Source organism: Myxocyprinus asiaticus, chromosome 16, assembly GCF_019703515.2.
Source record: "Myxocyprinus asiaticus isolate MX2 ecotype Aquarium Trade chromosome 16, UBuf_Myxa_2, whole genome shotgun sequence".
Classification (NCBI taxonomy): domain Eukaryota; kingdom Metazoa; phylum Chordata; class Actinopteri; order Cypriniformes; family Catostomidae; genus Myxocyprinus; species Myxocyprinus asiaticus.
This window is the reverse complement of record NC_059359.1, coordinates 18,577,218-18,598,025: the sequence shown is the minus strand read 5'-3', so window position 1 is coordinate 18,598,025 and position 20,808 is coordinate 18,577,218. Positions and strand designations below refer to the sequence as shown.

The following is a 20,808-nucleotide window of genomic DNA, read 5'->3' as shown; positions in this document are numbered from 1 at the left end:
CTGTTCCCCATGTTCCTCACCTGTTCTCCATTCCCTCATCAGCACCTTTTTGTATAAATACCCTCTAGTTTTGTTCCATGATTGTCAGTTCTTTTTTGTTGTTGCATGGTTAATGTTATTACAAATGACTGGCTTGTTTTGATAACTTTGTAATCATCTTCTGTGTATTCTTGTCTTCTTTTGATTGTGGATTTAAGGATTGCTGCATTTAGATCCTGCTCTCCCTCTGGCCTCATCTATACAAAATGTGACACATGCCATCTCAGATGTGTATGACTCTCTTCTGCTGAACACAAAGATGTTTTGGTGGCCTGAACTTAGAAGGTCCAAAAATCACATAAGGCAGCATAAAAGTAATCCACACGACTCCAGTGGTTAAATCCATATCTTCAGAAGTGATATGATAGGGGTGGTTGAGAAACAGATTAATATTTAAGTTCTTTTTTTACAATAAATCTTGCCTTTCACTTCCGCATTTGTCTTTTGTTTTTGCCAGTTCTCATTCTTTGTGCATATCGCCACCTACTGGGCTGGGAGGAGAATTTAAAGTAAAAAAGGACTTAAATATTTGATTCCCACACCTATCATATTGCTTCTGAAGATATAGATTTAACCACTGGAATGGTGTGGATTACATTTATGCTGCCTTATGTGATTTTTGGACCTTCAAAATTCTGGCCATCATTCACTTGTTTAGTATGGACCTACAGGGCTGAGAAATTCCTCTAAAAATCTTCGTGTTCAGCAGAAGAAAGAAGGTCAAACACAACTGGTATGTCATGAAGGTGAGTTTTTGGGGGAATTATATTTAACCAATAGGGGGAGCTAACAAAATGGTTATTCGTAATTTTAACGGAAGACACGATTAATCACTGGACTATAGGTATTTTGGGTAATGTAGTTTAAAGAGGACGTATATATTTCCGGGAAGGGTGCTCGCATATTCTCTTCACATGCGAGCTTGACACAGAGAGGTAATGATACTCCAGTCCTCTATATTTCAGTAACAATTTCCTTAAGCTGGTGTGTGTAGCGTTATTAATTAAGCCTTATTGAACGCTTGATATATTAAGAAATGGTTTTAGTCGTCTAGTATCATATCAGTATGTTTTATAATGTGGGGAGACGAGTTAGCACGCGTTGTGCTACAACGTGGTGTCGCATATTGCGCGCAGGCCTAGTCCTCAAAGTGCCTTTTCACGTTGCTTTTAATGGTAATTTAATACCCACAGTGAACTCTTTAATATTATGGCCTGGGAACTATTTTTGTTTACTGTGGTAACACCCCAGTTCTTTAGAGTTTTGCTACACTAATAGGATAGGTGATTTGATGCCTCTACCTGTAAAAGAAATGCAAATAATTGAGCTGCGGTTGTTTTTTGTTTTTTAATTAAGTGGATAAAGTGCATTAAGATATGTTGTAACTTACAGGCATAAATAAGTCGCAATGCCCGTCGCCAGGACTTGGGTTTGTAGCAAGACATACGTCACTCCCAGACGTCCCTTCGAGAAGTCACGTCTCGACCAAGAGTTGAAACTTATTGGTAAGGACAAGATCTATTCAATGCAAAAATATACTTTTTAATACGACTTATGCAATTTAACACCCGCTTTTTTTCTTAAACAGGCGAGTATGGCCTCAGGAATAAGAGAGAGGTCTGGCGAGTGAAGTTCACTCTGGCCAAGATCCGCAAGGCTGCCAGAGAGCTTCTCACTCTAGATGAGAAGGATGCTAGGCGTCTCTTTGAAGGTAAACAATTTGGAATTTGCTCTAATTTGTACTTGACAGTGGCCGATGATTAAAAAAATGTAATTCAGATTGTCAGTGTTGCCAAGAATTCCTCGTGAATGAGGTCAATGTGTAACTTTGTAATGCCTTCAGTGGATAAGCACGTTCTCACATTTTATATTATTCTACTAGGTAACGCCTTGCTCAGGCGGCTGGTGCGTATTGGAGTGCTGGATGAGGGCAAAATGAAGCTCGATTACATTTTGGGCTTGAAAGTGGAAGACTTCTTGGAAAGGAGGCTGCAGACTCAGGTCTTCAAGCTGGGCCTGGCCAAGAGCATCCACCATGCCCGTGTGCTAATCCGTCAGAGGCACATCCGGTAAGATGCTGAAAGTGTACAGGATGTGTAATCATACTTGAAACAGTTTCTTGAACGGTAAACTATTTTACTGTACACATAGGTGTATGGTAACTACTGTGATTGTCTGGGCATTGGTCTATTGAGGTTGTCTTCCTGTTTTATTAGCTGACCATGTGTAAAGTCCTCCCAGTGAGTGGGAATGAAATATTTCTGCAAGGTCAATTCGGTGATTAAACCGTATACCTTTGCCTGTAACCAAATCCTAAATCTTCCCATGATGACTGTGGAGCTTTATGCACAAAACCATGTCTTAACAGGTAACGTACGTGGGTACTATGGCAGAGCTTTTAAACCAACTGTGATGTAGCTGCACTCTCTCTTGGCCGATGATTTAATTAAAAGCTGTCAGATTGTCAGTGGTGTCATGAATTCCTCGTCAATGAGGCCTTGAGAGATGAAGCAACATCAGGTCTTGAATAACCTTCAATACACTTTGCCCCATTTATCCTTCTGTTCTCATTCTTTAGGGTGCGCAAACAGGTTGTGAACATCCCCTCTTTCGTGGTAAGGCTGGACAGCCAGAAGCACATTGACTTCTCTCTCCGCTCTCCATATGGTGGTGGTCGCCCTGGCCGCGTCAAGAGAAAGAACGCCAAGAAGGCCCAGGGTGGTGCCGGAGGTGGTGATGATGAAGAGGAGGATTAAATTAAATGCTCTTGGGGAGGGATACAGTTCATGCTTTTCTCTCTTGCTCAAGTTTTCAATAAAATGGTTGATTCCAAATTAAGAATGTTTTTGTGCTTCTTTTCAAAAGTGTGGCTGGTTGTTCTAGGTAGTGAAGCACTTTTGTTTTTCTCCCTACATCTGTCTATCAAATGTGGACATGTAAGCAAGGTTAGTGCTGTAGGACTAAAGTGTGACCCGTTGACGCATTAAATGAAAATACAAAAAAGGTTGGTGGACCAATTTATTGGTTCTGCCATTGCAAATAAAACTTAAATATATTAGGTATACACTTAATAGGATAAATTGAGAATCTTTGTTAAATTCATACCCCTTAGGGTAGTAGTTCCAGAAGCAGCAGTTGAGCTTAAACTATGCCTCTTCAAAGCAGATATACAAATTATACATCTAAAATACTCCTTGATATCACCTAAAGCTAACAACTTACACTTGTATTATATGTGCTTTGCACTGTTTTGTCAATGAATAGTGAGCACACAGTTTCAAGTCTGCAGCTGAGAGGATGTTTTTTTTTTTTTGTTTTGTTTTTTTGGTGCTTTAGCTCCAGAAATAGTGGCTCAACTTTGGCTATAGGTCATCCTGTGGGCTGGTTTGATCTTTCATTTCCGTGTAGCCCACATTATCAGTCCTGCTTGTCTGGTCACTGTAAGGTGAAATACAAAACTGTATCAACAACTAAGTTTGTTGCAATGCAATTAAGATTTTCACAGTAATGGAATGTGTATATATTTAATCTCACCCTTCACTGTCCTTTTCCAGTGTTTCAGCAGCCAGAAAAAAAAGAAACGATGGGAATACTTTAGCATAACAATCATAATGAGCAGATATGGAGATTTAATATAAAGTATGTCAAATATATTAAGGGAAGACCTGCCCTTTGAATTTAAATATTTAGATGAGATTAGAGTGTACTGGTCTTTGTGGTTACCTTTGGCCTTTGCCCTGCCACACCACCTGTCTTCTTTGGTACCCCCAAAGTATCGAACGAATGGCTACGCACCCTAATAGCTCGCTAACATGTAGAGAGAGACTGACTCAGGGTTGGTGCTAATTTTAATTTCAAACAATAAGTGCAATTCAGTAACAATATCAAAACAGAATCCCAAATGTCCTGTGCTACTTAAAGGAATTCACCATGTCTTTCCATACCCGTCTGGCTTTCTAATGCAGAACACAAAAGGAGGTGTTTTAATGTATATCGCAGTCCGTCTTTTCAATACAGTTTTAGTTGATAGCGACTCATTTTAACCCTTAAACACATACCTTGGGTATTTAGTGACCTGGCCCCTCATTCCACCCCCTGTACCTATATATATATATATATATATATATATATATATATATATATATATATATATATATATACACATACAGGGTTGGGAGGGTTACTTTTTGTATTGTTATTTACTGTATTCCACTACAGATTACAGAACACATGCTGTAAAATGTAATTTGAAACGTATTTCGTTAGATTACTCAAGGTCAGTAACGTATTATCAATACAAAAATGATCAAGAATACGATTTTTGCCCTAATATCAAAGGTCTTACTAGAAAAAAAAAAAGAAATTATGATCCAACATGAATTTTCTTGATAAAAAAATAAGATTGTGTCTGGTAACATGTGCATGTAAAATGGCTAGAAATAGCATTTTAGCTTAGCGTAAAGCTGACAATTTACACAAGGTTTATTTCTATTTCTTCTGCTCCAAACTTACTTCAAACTTACTTCTCTGTCTGCTCGTATGAATGTAACACATCATAAGAAAGTGTTTCACTGCTGTTCAAATGCTCTTTGGATCACATCATTTATATGTATAAATGTTTTCCATTTGAAAGGATTAAATTAAACAAATGACAATAAATGCAAAGTAATCTCTTCAGTAATCAAAATACTTTTTGAATGTAACTGTATTCTAATTACCAATTATTTAAATTGTAACTGTAGTGGAATACAGTTACTTATATTTTGTATTTTAAATACGTAATCCTGCTACATGTATTCCGTTACTCCCCAACCCTGTATATGTATATATATAATGGCTTATGTACCAAAAGTGTATGTGTAGCTTATGTGTTACGTGTAGCTCAGTATGTGTTTGACAGCCAGTTGCATCGCTTGGAATTTCAGTGTGAAAGTAATGAATCCTGTTCTAGATTTGTCCTGGTTTGTTGCATTATCTCTTTGATATATGAAAAATAATACATATGTATACAGTATAAGCATATATTTTATTCTATTATTTTCTAATTGTCTTGAAAATATTTAGAAAATGTTACACTATCTGGGCATTTTGTAGATCCATTTCTGTGGTATATGTCCATGCCGGGTCTCTAAAGATCCAAATATGTAAGAATGTTTGGTGAAATTCACATTCATTTAGGGGTTAAAGCTTAAAAAGTGGCCAAAAGTATCATAAAAGTAGTCCATGTGACTTGTGTCAAATTCGAAGTATTCTGAAGGCATACAGTATGTTTTGAAAGGTTTGGAATGACATGATGGTAAGTCATGACAGAATTTACATTTTTGGGTGAACTATTCCTTAAATCTGTTGCTCTCCCAATGAAACTGAGTTTGTCTACCTTAAAGTTCTCAATGAATCCTCCACCACCCTCTGGAGCATTCCTGCCCCCTTCAGTGAGGGGGATGCTGGGCTGTGATGACTCTCCTAACATGAACTGGGAACGGGAAGAAAGTTCAGATCGTAGTGCTTCCAGGAGAGATGAACGTGTGCGCAACTGGGTTCATAAAACGAGAGAAATTTGAAGTGTACATGAAGTGTAATTTTATATGGTTGTAATTTACATAAATTGATGCATCGTTTTCTGGATTGCTAGGGTGTTTTGTGTCTTACCTCCAGTCGACTGAATTTCTCAGCCTTGTAACAAGAGATTTCAGCATTTATAAGTTTGGTCAAGAGGAACTCTCTCAAAACTGAACTCTGGAAGTGGGAATTCAGAGCATCATCAGGTACTGATAGCAAGGATTTGTATGTGTTTTGTTGATTTTATATTTATTTAAAGGATGGAGGAAAAATATCCACATTTTGAAATGCTGAAGATGTTAATGAATGAGAACTACTACCCTTTTGGTGATCGGAGACCAAATGGTTTATAATTTGGTTATCTTATGCAAGTTAAAGGGATAGTTTACCAAACATGACAATTCTCTCATTATTTGCTCACCCTCATGCCATCCCAGATGTGTATGACTTTCTTCTGCTGAACACAAATTAAGATTTTAAGAAGAATATTTCAGCTCTGTAGGTCTTCACAATGCAAGTGAATGGGTACCAAAAATTTTGAAGTTTCAAAATGCACATAAATGCAGCATCACAGTAATCCATTAGACTCCAGTGGTTAAATCCACATCTTCAGAAGCAATATGATATTTGTGGGTGAGAAACATAAATATTTAAGTCAATTTTTACCATAAATTCTCCTCCCTGCCCAGTAGGTGGTGATATGCACAAAGAATGTGAATTGCCAAAAACAAAAGAAGAAGAATGTGAAAGTGGAGATTTATAGTAAATATTGATCTGTTTCTCACCCATGCCTACCATATCACTTCTGAAGATATGGATTTAACCACTGGAGTCTTATGGATTACTTTTGTGCTGCCTTTATGTGCATTTTGGGACTTTACAATTTTGGCACCCATTCACTTGCATTGTATGGACTTACAGAACTGAGATATTCAACTAAATATCTTTGTTTGTGTTCAGCAGAAGAAATAAAGTTACACATCTGGGATGGCATGATGGTGAGTAAATGATAAGATAATTTTTTGTTTTGTTTTTGCGAACATTCCCTTTAATAGCTGCCTCACTAGGGCCTCTGTATCTTTAAGTCAAATGTTCTCACCTCAGTAAAAATAGGAGGTGTAGGAAGAGGTGGGCCAAATGGGGGCACATCCTCCCTAGCAGTAATAGATACCTGTCAATAAAAAGGAGGAATTTCTTGAAATTGTCATCTGAAATTAAAGAGATAGTTCACCCAAAAATGAAAATGCTTCATACATACAATGAATTTTAATGGTGACTGAGGCTAAGATTCTGCCTACGTCTACGACATGTTTGGAACACCATAAGGGTAAGTAAATAAAGACAGAATTTCCATTTCTGGGTGAACAGTAACTTTTATTCTGTCTTCTAATGAACCAAAATATAACAAAAACCCAGTCTTTACCTGAAATGATCCTCCATCTCCTCCCTCTCCCTCATTCTCTCTCTTTATCCTCCGCACTGCAATGAAACAATGCAGGAAGTGGGACCTGATCACATCAGAGATGAAGGGTGTGTGACCCTCTTGGTAAACCAAAGCCACAATATCATTCCCAATGTGTCTCTTTCTCTGCAGCTAAGAAAAAAAAACAGAAGAGTAGAGATGCAAAAACAAGAAGAACAACCTTTTTGTTCATATTGAGTTGGATTTACATTGACACCTGGTGTGGATGCAGCATCATTCAAATGCAATAGTTTTCAGTTAAGTCAGCCATGATTACTGTAATTAAATCTATGAGTGAAAGTGTCCAATAACAGGGCGGCCAGTTACTGAGATTAAGGGAATAGTACTTGGCTGGTCATGTGATCCCAACATGCCAGCTCCCATGAGGGGGACCCTCTACATTTAGAATAAAACATCTTTTATAAGGTTTCTGATATGACTAGAGTTTTAATCTCATGTGAGTGCTCAAGATTGTATGTTTCAAAATTACTATTCATTTCTTTGGCAGTAAAACTTTTTTAATGAGGAAAAAATACAGTGTGCACCTTTAAGTTTATTTATTTCTGAAAGGTATCTTTAGATTTGCATCTAGTGGATGTGGCTTATAATGTGATATGGAAGAAATTCAGGGAAGAAGCAGTCTTTAGCTTAAACAGTTCTTCTTCCACTGGATTGTATAACTTTGTACACATTTTATGTGTTATTTAGTAAGTTGCTCAATTCTGTTTAAAACAATAACTATATTATAACATGCATGAAGGCACAACTGGAGTTAAATGAGCTTAATTGAAACAGATTCTTTACATCCAATCCCTTGTGCAGACACATATTTCACCTGCTGTGTATCCCCTTCTGTGAAGGGTAGTTTAGTGGCAACATGGAACATAATCTCTCTTCCATGGAATGAGGTGAAAACTGCTTCACTTCCTGTCTGGCCATGAGACACATCCAGTCCTCCCCTGAAACTAAGACAATAAAGATTTTGATGTACTTTTGACAGTTGAATGTAAATTTGAAAGTAGTGTTGTCCAGTGGAGGGCTGTTGTTGAACCAATGTCATGGCTCTTTTATTCCCCTTACCCAGTGAATCCTTGCAGTTTGACAGTCTGCCCTAGTATTGATAAAAACTCCAAAAACTCCTCACTTTCTTCTGTGTTACTGAGAATATCTTCTTCTGTTAACTATCATAAAAGACATTGAAATAAAAAGAAAATAATGTAAGAGTAACAACAAATCCTTCTAGGATTAATTCAGTTAAATTAGGCCATTTTCTAATATTCAGATGACAAAAATGTGGCCCAATTTACCTGAAGTAATTACACAATGCACAACTGAGAGATGCAAGTGTCTAAATTAAGTGCCCATTGAATGGGCTTATGAATCACCATTATAGAGTATATTAAACTATATTTATAATGCATTTGAAAATTAAAAAATCATTTTATGCAAGAAAAACATAATATCTTGGTGCCTTCATACCTGTCCTTCTCTCTGATATAAGACACCAAATTTAAAGTTTTGAGACACTCTGTGTTCATCAAATGCCATTATGAGCTCTGGGGCCTATTAAAGGTAGAGAAAGAATTGAGAATGGATGAGTTACTGTTGAGAACTGTTTAAATATTGTTTTCTTGACTTGGTATTTACTTTATGAAATTTGTGAAAAGGTCAATAAAATCAGAACCATAAGTCTTCGATAAGTACATGCATCATTCGCCTGTTTCAGACAAACCACAGAAAGCTTTTGACAAGAGAAAGATTACCTTTAAGTAACTCACAGCCTCAAAACACGACACGCTGACACTTGAACACAGCATCTTTAATAAAACAAATTGAAGCTGATACTTCTAATATTCACTCACACTGTATGTCAATCAAGTAGAACTGGTTAGGCGGTTCTAAGTTACCTTTGCCAGCTCCACAGCTGTGGGGAAGTGTTGAAAGAGTGAAACAGAGAATGTCCCATGAAGTGAGCACTCCTTCATCCTGATTAAATGAAAGAAAAACTGATCTAGATGGTCTGCTACAACTACATTCATTATGAACAGCACACTGGTGAACACCTTTAAAAACACTATGGCACAAGGCTAAAGCTCAGGCTCTAATAAATTACAGAAAACTAGATACAGAAAATTCTACAGAATACTTGACTGAACAGTAGAAGTTTCAGCTATGTGTTTTCAGAGTAAATACAAAGATACGTAAAATAACGAGGCCTGAATTAATGTCTAAAAACAGAACACACCTCAGAATGACTCTCAGGCGATTTTCCTCTTCTTCAAGACAAACAGACAAAACTATGGGCCCAAGAGAGGGATCAAAGGCAGTAAACGAATGATGATACTGCAGAAAACATAAAAGAAAGTCATGAAAATAATACAAGTATTCAAAGAATGTAGTAGCCTACATGAGAGGCTCTTCAAGGGGAGGATTTATAAAATTCAAGTTAAAGGAATAGTTTTACTCACCTTTATGTTGTTCCAAACCTGAATTTAAATTATTATTTTTTTAAATAATATTGTGGCCGGGGGCCTGGGAAGCTCAACGAGTAAAGACGCTGACTACTGCCCCTGGAGTCGCGAGTTCGAATCCAGGGCGTGCTGAGTGACTCCAACCAAATTGGCACGGTTGCTAGGGAGGGTAGAGTCACATGGGGTAACCTCCTCATGGTCGCCATTATGTGGTTTGCTCTCGGTGGGGCATGTGGTGAGTTGTGCGTGGATGCCGCAGAGAAGAGCGTGAAGCCTCCACACGCGCTATGTCTCCGCAGTAACGCACTCAACAAGCCACGTAATAAGATATGCGGATTGACGGTCTCAGATGCAGAGGCAACTGAGATTCATCCTCTGCCACCCGGATTGGAGCGCATTGAGAATTGGGCATTCCAAATTGGGGAGAAAAAGGGGAGAAGAAAATAATAATAATAAAAAATGATAATACTGTGGCCAAAACAGCACCAGTCCTCATTCACTTCATATAGAAAAGAATGGCAGAGATATTCTCAGAAAAAGCATCTTTTGTGTTCCATGGATGAAAGAAAGTCATACGGGTCAGGAGCAACACTAAGGTGAGTAAATTATGATAGAATTTTTATTTTTGGGTGAACTATCCCTTTAAACCCAAATTTCATCAAATTAATAAACATACTCTGTGGCGGAAGAATTCCTGGAAGATTTTAGCGTCACTGTCTCTTTCCATGATATCGTAGCTCTCCAGACCAAACCCCCCCTGTGAGAGAGTAGGGCTGGTCTCCACGTGCTTATCCAGAGGAGGGTCGATCCAATAGCCTCCAGATTTAGGGGGCAGGATGAGAGGTAAGCCATCTCCAATCTTCAAAAGCCGTGTCTGAGTTATCAATAGTGATAATGTAAGTGTAAAATTGATAGTTATGCTTAGAAATGTAGCTTGAAATTTTTTTTTTAGTATATAAACATTTGATTTCAAATGATGTGCTCATATAGTTTCATAAAGACAACCACTAAAACACAAACAAACTGGTGTTGGTAATCATCATCATTCATTTATAGACTGTTCAGGTAAAACAGTTCCTACCCTCAAAGGTGGTGGGAAATCGCAACGCTGTTCATCCAGTCTGCTACCCTGCAGACAAATCCAGACACAATCCTTAGTACTCTGACAGTACAAGACAATAATACTGTATTTACACTTACTGAGAATGTGGAGAGAAAGATAATGACATTACCTGTAGCTTTTCGATTATCGCAAACAACTCTGTCACCTGCAGAGAAACGAGGAGTGATAGAAAAAGTGAAAAAAAGTAACACTTTACAATAATGTTCCACTGGTTAACATTAGTTAATGCATTAGGTATCATGAATTAACAATTAACAATATATATTTTTACAGCAATTATTAATCTTTGTTAATGCTAGTTAATAAATAAACTGCTAATTGTTAGTTCATGTTAGTTCATAGTGCATTAACTAATGTTAACATCTAAGACTTCTAATAAAAAAACAATATTATTTTATGTTGAAATGAACATTAACCAAGATTAATAAATGCTGTAAAAGTATTGTTCATTGATGTTAATTAAGCTAATGTTAACCAATGGAACCTTATTGTAAAGTGTTACCAAAACAAAACAAAAAAAAGAAAACGAAATAATAAGAATAATTATAATAATAATAATAATAATACATTTTATTTGTGGGCGCCTTTCAGGACACTCAAGGATGCCTTACATGTACATTAAAATACACAAACAATAAATGCATAACATTATCTAACATGATAAAAGAAACAAATACAAATACACAAAGAACAACAAACACAATCCTTAAAAATCAGAAATAAGATAATCTAAAATAATGGGTTTTGAGACATGATTTAAAAGTTAGCAGAGTAGGGCTATTTCATATATCTTGTGATAGAGAATTCCAAAGACAATGAGCAGTATAACTAAAAACTCCAGATCCCATAGTAGTCAAACATATAGAGGGTACAATAAGAGTAAGGGAAGTGGAAGATCTAAGGGATCGGTTTGGTGAGTAAACATGAAGAAGATCACGTAGATATGAAGGGGCTAAATTATGAAGAGCCTTGTAAGTAAAAAGTAAAATCTTAAATTCTATCCAGTATTTGACTGGCAGCCAGTGAAGTTGTTGGAGTGCAGGAGAAATGTGCTCTATCGAAGGTGTTCGCATAATGATCCAAGCTGCAGAATTTTGGACCATTTTAAGTTTGTGAAGAAGTTTTTGTGGGACACCACTAAGAAAAGAATTGCTATAGTCTATACGAGATGTGACTAACGCATGTACAAGAACAGCAGTGCAATTAGCCGTTAGAGATGCTCGAAGGCGATTTATGTTACGTAAATTATAGTACGCTGACCGAATAATATTATTTATGTGTGCTTCAAATGATAGAGTACTATCTAATATGACACCCAGACTCTTAACCTGAACTGAAGGAAAAACAACAGAATGTACAGAAATGTATCCTCTAAAGTATTTTACATAACAAGTATTCATGCATTTGGCAGACACCTTTTTCTAAAGTGACCACAAGTGCATTCAAGGTATACATTTTATCAGTATTTGTGTTTTTTGGAAATTTAACTCACAAGCTTCTTGTTCTGCCAGTTGAGCTGCAGGAACACTCTCTGTTCTAAGTATTATATACTGTATATATATATATATATATATATATATATATATATATATATATATATATATATATACACACACACACACACACACACACACACTGGCAGCCAAAAATTTGGAATAATGTACAGATTTTGGTGTTTCGGAAGGAAATTGGTACCTTAATTCACCAAAGTGGCATTCAACTGATCATAAAATATAGTCAGGACATTACTGATGTAAAAAACAGCACCATCACTATTTGAAAAAAGTCATTTTTGATCAAATCTTGACAGGCCCCATTTCCAGCAGCCATCACTCCAACACCTTATCCTTGAGTAATCATGATAAATTGCTAATTTGGTACTAGAAAATCACTTGCCATTATATCAAACACAGTTAAAAGCTATATGGTTCATTAAATGAAGCTTAACTTTGTCTTAAGGTCAATATTAGGTCAAAAATAGCAAAAAAGAAACAGCTTTCTCTAGAAACTCGTCAGTCAATCATTGTTTTGAGGCATGAAGGCTATACAATGCTTGAAACTGCCAAAACACTGAAGATTTCATACAAAGGTGTACACTACAGTCTTCAAAGACAAAGGACAACTGGCTCTAACAAGGACAGAAAGAGATGTGGAAGGCCAGATGTACAACTAAACAAGAGGATAAATACATCAGAGTCTCTAGTTTGAGAAATAGATGCCTCACATGTCCTCAGCTGACAGCTTCATTGAATTCTACCAGCTCAACGCCAGTTTCATGTACAAAAGTAAAGAGAAGACTCAGGGGTGCAGGCTTTATGGGAAGAATTGCAAAGAAAAAGCCACTTTTGAAACAGAAATACAAAAAGAAAAGGTTAGAATGGGCAAAGAAACACAGACATTGGACAACAGATAATTGGAAACCCCATTGAGCTTTTGTGGGATCAGCTAAGGTGCGTGAGAAGTACCTGACAAGTGCTATGCTATGCTATGGCAAGTGCTACAGGAAGCGTGGGGTGAAATGTCACCTGAATATCTGGACAAACTGACAGCTAGAATGCCAAGGATCTGCAAAGCTGTCATTGCTGCACGTGGAGGATTTTTTGGATGAGAATTCTTTGAAGTAGTTTAAGAAGTTCTGAACATTTTTTTCAAATTTTAATAGTAATTTTTCACGTTATTAATGTCCTGACTATACACTGTGATCAGTTGAATGACACTTTGGTGAATAGAAGTACCAATTTCTTTCCATAAGAGCAAAATCTGTACATTATTCCAAACTTTTGGCCACCAGTGTATATATACATGATCAGCCACAACATTAAAATTACCTGACAAATATTGTGTAGGTCCCCCTCGTGCCACCAAAAAAGCGCAAGCCCGCATCTCGGAATAGCATTCTGAGATGCTGCTCTTCTCACCACAATTGTACAGAGCGGTTATCTGAGTTACCATACACTGGGTCAGTTCGAACCAGAACCTTGCCATTCTCTGTTGACCTCTCTCATCAACAAGGCATTTCTGTCCACAGAAATGCCACTCACTGGATGTTTTTTGTTTTTGGCACCATTCGGAGTAAATTCTAGAGACTGTTGAGTGTGAACATCCCAGGAGATCAGCAGTTACAGAAATACTCAAAACAGCCTATCTGGCACTAACTATCATGTCACGGTCGAAATCACTGAGATCATATTTTTTTTCCCCCATTCTGATGGTTGAGGTGTACATTAACTAAAGTTCCTGGCCTGTATCTGCATGATTTTATTTATTGCATTGCTGCCACACAATCAATTGATTAGATGATAGCATGTATAAGTAGGTGTACAGTAGTTCCTAATAAAGTTCTCAGTGAGTGTATGTATTACAGTATATACTGTATAAGCATAATCAACACATTATCAAGGTAGAATCTGAATTGTCACCGAGTTGAATATTTCTATTATTCAAATTTAAAATCTGGAGAGAACACTATTTGCTATCTCCACAATTTCATTTTGAACATCTTTAGAAGATCTAAAACCATATGATTTTTTACCTTCTGGCTAGATGGGGCAGAGGTGAGTGGCTTAGCCTCACTGGAAGGGGAATCTAAAATATCCAATATACTGTGCCCGACAGATTCTGAACAGCTGTAACACACACAGAGAGTACAGTTCTGGAACAGTCCAGGATCTGTAAACATTAACTCAACTCAAACACCTGAGTGCAACAACAAACCCATACTGTATCTGACCTGCTCTCGTTCCCACTGATGAATTTGTCAATCCTGCACACAGAATAGAGAGGCCAAATGACAGAAAGTCTAAATTCAGACAGCACTGTTTTTGAAACCCAATTAGATGATGTGTTAAAATCACAATCAATGTTGAATGTGATTTGTCATATCTACTCACCCGCCATAAGCTCCAAATGTGAAACTTCTTTTTCTGGAGAACAACTTCTCATTTCTCTTCTCCATAGCAGAGTTTATAACAGACAGCCACAGAAATATGCTAACCAAGCATGCAGGCCATCACTGCTTATGGTGAATTAACTGCCTCTATCTCTATGTATCTCTCTCTCTCTCTCTCTCTCTCTCTCTTTATTTCCTCTCTGCCCCCTGCCACTCTCTCATTTAATCTCTCCCTTCCTTGTCTCCTGCTGCCTGATGACTGACAGGAGTAACTCTTGCATGTCCACTGACATCAGAGGTCAGTGAACTACTGCACATACACAAACAAACTAAAAGCCTTTGTATAGACACAATGGTAAATATTCACTCCCTGAAATCGTTTAAAAGTATTTGTGTAGCGTTTACACAGCATCTCTAAAAACCTGCCAGGGAGGGGGGATAGATAGATGTGAATGGGCAATGGACTATTGGTATAGACCTGTTACCCTTTCAGTGAGCAAGATTCATCAATTATTGACCAAACTCTCTTATAGAGAGGAGGCAAGGCAGCAGGGGAGAGAGGGAGGGCTAGAGGGAGGGAGCAGGGAAAGAGGAAGAGAGAGAGGGGTCAAGAGACTCCATAGATGAAAGAATAGAGAAATGAAACAGTGGAGAGGGAGCACATGGCAAAAAAGAAAAGAAAAAAAAAGAACGAAATTTTGTATTTTATTTTTTCTTGTTTGACAGGAATTATTGTTATTTATGGGTGTTGAATTATTGAGACATTCCATTTTTTGCTTGTAATTGAGCTAACAACAACTGTTGATTCAAATAATTACTTAATGTACCTCCCAAATTTCCTAAAAGAAGAATAGACAGTGATAAATGTTGAAATATGAAAATACAATGCATTTTTATATGTACACTAAATGTTAGGTGGAAGAGTAAAATTAATTACAATATTTCAACTGACAATTGCAAAAGAATTGGGAGACAATGTCTTTGCCAATCTAGTCTACCCCGTGTAACTTTTTGCATGCGATTTTGAATGCTAGGGTGTTGTGAGTGGTTTCCAGTGTGTTGCTATGTGGTTTTTAAGGTGTTCTAAGTCGCTTGTGTGTTTGCCTTGTCTTGCTAGGGTGTTCTTTGTGGTTTCTAGGGTTTCTTAAAGGGATAGTTCACCAAAAAAAAAAAGTCTTATCATTTACTCCCCCTCATCCCATACCAGATGTGTATGACTTTCTTTCTGCAGAACACAAACGAAGATTTTTAGAAGAATATTTCAGCTCAGTAGGTCCATACAAGGCAAATGATTTGTGGCCAGAACTTTGAAGGTCCAAAAAGCACATAAAGGCAAAATAAAAGTAATCCATAAGGCTCCAGTGGTTAAATCCATATCTTCAGAAGCGTTATGTTAAGTGTGGGTGAAAAACAGCTCAATCCTTTTTTACTATAAATTCTCCTCCCTGTCCAGTAGGTGGCGCTATGTACAAAGAATGTGAATCACCAAAAACAAAATAAGAATGTGAAAGTGAAAGTGGAGATTTATAGTAAAAAAGTACTTAAACATTGATCTGGGATGGCATAAGTGTGAGTAAATGATGAGAGAATTTTCACTTACGGTGAACTATCACTTTAAATCTGATTGCTTAGAAAAGTAATAGCACAGCTCTCCTCAACCATGGAGATCAATTTAAGGTATCAATTATCTCTGCAGAACAAACATTGCTGGATAAGTTATACTCCAAATTTAATACTTTTTCAGAATGGTTTTGTATCAGTTATGTATCACATAAAACAGAACTATGCATTTTATAGTTCCTTCTTGTTTTGACATACACACTGAATTCTCTAAATGTCATCAAATAGAACAGATTTGAGATCTGACAAAAAAAAAAAAAAAAAAAAAAAAAAAAACATTTTAAAACCAAACTGTCTAAAAATGCTATTAAAAATAACTATATATATATATATATGTGTGTGTGTGTGTGTGTGTGTGTGTTTGTGTGTGTGGGCAGGTTTGGGTGGTTTATGAGGACATTTTTTTAGGTTACAAACTGGTAATTACAAGGGTATTATGCTATAAATGTGGTTTATGAGGACATTTCTAGTGTCCCCATAATTCAATCGCTTAAAAATCATACTAAACAATGGTTTATTGAAAATTTAAAAATGCAGAAAGTTTTTTGTAAGGGTTAGGTTTAGGGGTAGGGTTAGGGTTAGGGGATAGAATCTATAGTTCGTTCAGTATAAAAATCAATGTCTATGGAGAGTCCTCATAATGATAGCTGCACCAACATGAGTGTGTGTGTGTGTGTGTGTGTGTGTGTGTGTGTGTGTGTGTGTGTGTGTGTGTGTGTGTGTGTGTAACGCTTACTACTATACATACAGTAAGGACACATAAATTAAGGAAAGGTGCTCAACCAAGCTATATTTGTTAGTTGGCATTTCATGCCATTGCACAAAGAAACAAAAGTCACTAAATAAAGAAACAAAGATCATCAAACAAAGAAGCAAAAGTAATCTCTTTACCATACATATACACACCAAATTACTACTCTTCCTTCACATACCTATTATCAAATAGGTCTGTATTAGAGACTTTACCATTCTAGAACGAGCTTATTGAGAATCAAAAGAAAACACACAAAAATATATATGAGTCAATGTAGCAGCTAATCACTCATCAAGTCTTTGAGGTCCTGTTAGCATGTGGGTTTAAACACAGTCCATAATGATCCAAGTTTGGAGGCTTTTTTGAAACAATGATCCACATAGAAAACACAATCTCATGCAGTGCAGGTAATCCAAAGTAAAATCCAACTTTCAAAGCAAATTTATAGTCCACTTCTTGAGATGTCTTCATAACACACATCTATCTATCTATCTATCTATCTCAGACAGACAGACAGACAGACAGACAGACAGATAGATAGATAGATAGATATGTATATTTAAAATAAATCATAAATAATCATGAATGCTTGCATACATTGTTTCAGCATTAAGACACGTGGCAACTATTAAAGTCCACTTCTAGATCCTCTTGTCATATTCCTTTCTGGAAGATCAGATTGAGCAGAGCCAGAAAACAGGCTAGAACCTCTTCTTGACAGAAAACACAAAGTTCTTCGATTTTCTGCTGTACTGCTTCATTCTTCCTCAGGTAATTCCAATAGAAATCTCTGGGTTCTTGTGCATTTTTGTGGTAGTGTCTGATCACCATGACTGCCCTATCTGAAGCGAAGGTGTGTGTCTGCTTTGCCACCCTGTTTAAGATGTACATGTAGGCCTGAACCTGATAGCAGTATTGATGGGTTTCATTCAGTTGTGCACAACGGCCACCATTTCTTGGTTTGGTGAAGAGCTTTCCCACCATATCTCCAGTGGTTCCTTTACACTCAATCACAATTTTATTGCTTTCTGTCCCATTTGCTTTGACATTAGCTCTTGAGCCTGTTACTTCTGCTAAGAAGTCCAGTCTTCCACTGAGAAACCCAAAGTCTACTTTGCTGTTTCTGGTGTACCTCACTCTCTTGTTGTTGACAATTTCTCCCAACTCATGGAAGAATTTGAGGCATTCAACTTCATCTGCCAGGTTCTCAAAGAATTTGCCAAATCTTTTTGGACAGGGGGAGCTTGTCCAGATAGTTGACTCATCGCAATAGTCTCTTTTCTCAATATCATGGACTTTCATTGTCACACCCTCAGAAATATTGGCAAGATTGTCTCCAACTTCTAAATTTCTCCAGCACCTTGTCTGTGTTGTAGCATACATAGCAGGTGTGGAGATGGCCATTGTTTTGTATTTGTCTCTTAACCTGAAACCGCAGACTGTGTTTGATACATTCTCCTTCCACTTTGCTCTTAGAGCTACATCAGCATCTTTTTGTTTTTCAAAGAAAATCATCTGTGTGATTTCGAGAACTTTACCCTTGTCTTTCAACGCCAGTGTTTCTTTAACTTCCCGACAACCCAGACGTGGAGTGCTGTTAAACTGGAGCTTGAAGTCCTCCAGCTCTTTTACAATACCCTGGGCTTTCTGAACAATATCTGCATTCTGTGAGAGTCTGATGACTTTAGGGTTTAGAACACCGTTGGGCAAGTTGATGCGCAGTGACTTCAAAAGTACAAGGTAGTCACCCAATTCCAGTTGACCTCCACTTTCTTCTTTAGTGAGTCTCTTCATAATCACATTGGCTTCCTTGATTCCATTCACTGGGTTTTCATTCCTCCACATTCCCTTTACTTCCTCTTTCACCCTCTCTTCAGGATTTATCTTACCGTCCCCAGCAGATCCCATCGTCAAACCATCTATTGTTCGACTTTGTCTCTTTGTAGCATGTCCTGCAGCTTTATATTTGACTTTTTTGTCTCCATCTCCTCTCTCCTTTCCACCCATTTTTCCAGACAAGCCAACCTCCATCCTTATTTTCAGTTCCAGTTCACACAAGCCGGCACCATTCCATTGCTCTTTTCTATCCAACCATTTTTCATTTCTCCAACTCCTGTATTTTCCTGCACTAGCCTTCACTTCCCCATGCAGCACTCTGTGTCTATTTTGCTCCATGTTTTTTTTTTTTTTTTCCTTCCACCTAGAACACATGAGCATATGGTCAGAGGGTAAATTAAGAAAATGAAAATGAAAGTTGACAGATATAATGTTTGTTTGTATGTGTGACGTGTGTGTTACGCAATCTGTCATGTGCCCTGGTGCTCATTTTCATTCGAATTGCTCTCTAGTTTATTAGTCATAACATTAACTGTTCTTTTAAATTTGACATGCTTCACTTTTGTTGAAAAAGTATATGTTCAAATATTTTGCCCACACAGTAAATAATAATAGTTATCTCAAATAAAAAATAATAATAATAATAGTTGACTCAACTTAAGTTCTATGCATAGTTTTGACCTGACAGTACTCATATTACAGATATATAACAATATAATTAGTGTCTCCTCTAAAACAGTGAAGAAAATATATACTTACTGAGGTTTTTATGTGGTTCGAGCAGTCAAATCCTGTTCCCAGACTACCTGTGTTTATGTTGTCATGGGAGGTTCAAAGGTGCAGTATCTAAAAGCTGATAACAGGTCTACCCAGTTACCATGTAAATAAGCCCTTCCCATTTTCTATTTTCTTAGTCATCGCCACCCTATCATTTTTCATCAAGCTGATCCTCTTTGTTTTAATCTTAAGACTTGTCTATTTATCTGTTTATAGCCCACATCATTATATTTACATCATTAATTAATTAATTAATTTTTATTTTATTTTATTTATGTGTTTGTCAGTTCATATATTCTTGACACACAGGCTTTGTTCACACAGGCAGAAAAAAACTGCTTTTCTGGCCATTCTGAACTCTGAACTGGACAAATACACCAAAAATCTGATTTTTACAAGCCTGATCCAAACCACATGTGAAGGTGGTTTAGAATCCGATTAAAATCAGATTTTTTTTAATGCGTCTCAGTCTGAACGGTCAGATCGGATTTAATTTCACGTGTTTCTTACTGTCATTCGTTGTGCGTGATGGGTTGTTTCGTCAAGTGTTGCGATGAGAAGACATGTAAAGTTTAAGTCAGAAGTTTACATAAACTTAGGTTGAAGTCATTAAAACTAATTTTTTAACCACTCCACAGATTTCATATCAGCAAACTATAGTTTTGGCAAGTCGTTTAGGACATCTACTTTGTGCATGACACAAGCAATTTTTCCAACAATTGTTTACAGACAGATTGTTTCACTTTTAATTGACTACATCACAATTCCAGTGGGTCAGAAGTTTACATACACTAAGTTAACTGTGCCTTTAAGCAGCTTGGGAAATTCCAGAAAATGATGTCAAGCCTTTAGACAATTAGCTAGTTAGCTTCTGACAGGAGGTGTACTGAATTGGAGGTGTACCTGTGGATGTATTTTAAGGCTTACCTTCAAATTCAGTGCCTCTTTGTGAAAATCAAAAGAAATCAGCAAAGAAAATGTTTTTGAAAAAAAAACAAATTGTGGACCTCCACAAGTCTGGTTCATCCTTGGGAGCAATTTCCAAATGCCTGAAGGTACCACGTTCATCTGTGCAAACAATAGTACGCAAGTATAAACACCATGGGACCGCGCAGCCATCATACCGCTCAGGAAGGAGAAACATTCTGTCTCCTAGAAATGAACGTAGTTTGGAGCAAAAAGTGCGAATCAATCCCAGAACAACAGCAAGGGACCTTGTGAAGATGCTGGAAGAAATATATCGACATAGCCTGAAAGGCTGCTCAGCAAGGAAGAAGC

The 20,808-nt window shown here is 37.1% G+C and overlaps 3 protein-coding genes across 3 annotated transcripts; 1 reads left to right on the top strand and 2 right to left on the bottom strand.

The window, feature by feature from the left end:
* Nucleotides 1-922: 922 nt before the first annotated feature.
* Nucleotides 923-2,880, top strand: rps9 (ribosomal protein S9). Its single transcript, XM_051721769.1, has 5 exons — nucleotides 923-974; nucleotides 1,432-1,544; nucleotides 1,628-1,750; nucleotides 1,922-2,108; nucleotides 2,618-2,880. Exons 2-5 carry the CDS (start codon nucleotides 1,448-1,450, stop codon nucleotides 2,793-2,795), a joined length of 585 nt encoding a protein of 194 aa, XP_051577729.1. The 5' UTR covers nucleotides 923-974; nucleotides 1,432-1,447; the 3' UTR covers nucleotides 2,796-2,880.
* A 175-nt stretch (nucleotides 2,881-3,055) lies between these two features.
* On the bottom strand, nucleotides 3,056-14,785 carry rap1gapl (RAP1 GTPase activating protein-like). Its single transcript, XM_051721862.1, has 19 exons — nucleotides 14,545-14,785; nucleotides 14,385-14,417; nucleotides 14,187-14,280; nucleotides 10,764-10,799; nucleotides 10,613-10,660; nucleotides 10,208-10,405; nucleotides 9,306-9,403; nucleotides 8,968-9,046; nucleotides 8,824-8,877; nucleotides 8,540-8,623; nucleotides 8,141-8,241; nucleotides 7,896-8,025; nucleotides 7,022-7,192; nucleotides 6,698-6,769; nucleotides 5,689-5,775; nucleotides 5,417-5,572; nucleotides 3,763-3,846; nucleotides 3,574-3,584; nucleotides 3,056-3,477 (listed from the first exon to the last, which is right to left on the bottom strand). The coding sequence occupies exons 1-19, from the start codon at nucleotides 14,607-14,609 to the stop codon at nucleotides 3,402-3,404; spliced, it is 1,677 nt and encodes a 558-aa protein (XP_051577822.1). The 5' UTR covers nucleotides 14,610-14,785; the 3' UTR covers nucleotides 3,056-3,401.
* Nucleotides 14,786-15,274: 489 nt separating this feature from the next.
* LOC127454110 (uncharacterized) lies at nucleotides 15,275-20,377 on the bottom strand. Its single transcript, XM_051721081.1, has 2 exons — nucleotides 19,513-20,377; nucleotides 15,275-19,117 (listed from the first exon to the last, which is right to left on the bottom strand). The coding sequence occupies exon 2, from the start codon at nucleotides 19,090-19,092 to the stop codon at nucleotides 17,572-17,574; it is 1,521 nt and encodes a 506-aa protein (XP_051577041.1). The 5' UTR covers nucleotides 19,093-19,117; nucleotides 19,513-20,377; the 3' UTR covers nucleotides 15,275-17,571.
* Between the last annotated feature and the right edge of the window lie 431 nt (nucleotides 20,378-20,808).

Coding starts and splice junctions, on each gene's coding strand:
- rap1gapl (XM_051721862.1), bottom strand. CDS start 14,609: ATGGAGAAGAGAAATGAGAAGTTGTTCTCCAGAAAAAGAAGTTTCACA. Junction 14,281..14,384: donor ATCAGTGGGAACGAGAGCAG/GTCAGATACAGT, acceptor TGTGTGTTACAG/CTGTTCAGAATCTGTCGGGC. Junction 8,242..8,539: donor TATATCAGAGAGAAGGACAG/GTATGAAGGCAC, acceptor CTTTTATGATAG/TTAACAGAAGAAGATATTCT.
- rps9 (XM_051721769.1), top strand. CDS start 1,448: ATGCCCGTCGCCAGGACTTGGGTTTGTAGCAAGACATACGTCACTCCC. Junction 1,545..1,627: donor CCAAGAGTTGAAACTTATTG/GTAAGGACAAGA, acceptor TTTCTTAAACAG/GCGAGTATGGCCTCAGGAAT. Junction 2,109..2,617: donor ATCCGTCAGAGGCACATCCG/GTAAGATGCTGA, acceptor CTCATTCTTTAG/GGTGCGCAAACAGGTTGTGA.
- LOC127454110 (XM_051721081.1), bottom strand. CDS start 19,092: ATGGAGCAAAATAGACACAGAGTGCTGCATGGGGAAGTGAAGGCTAGT.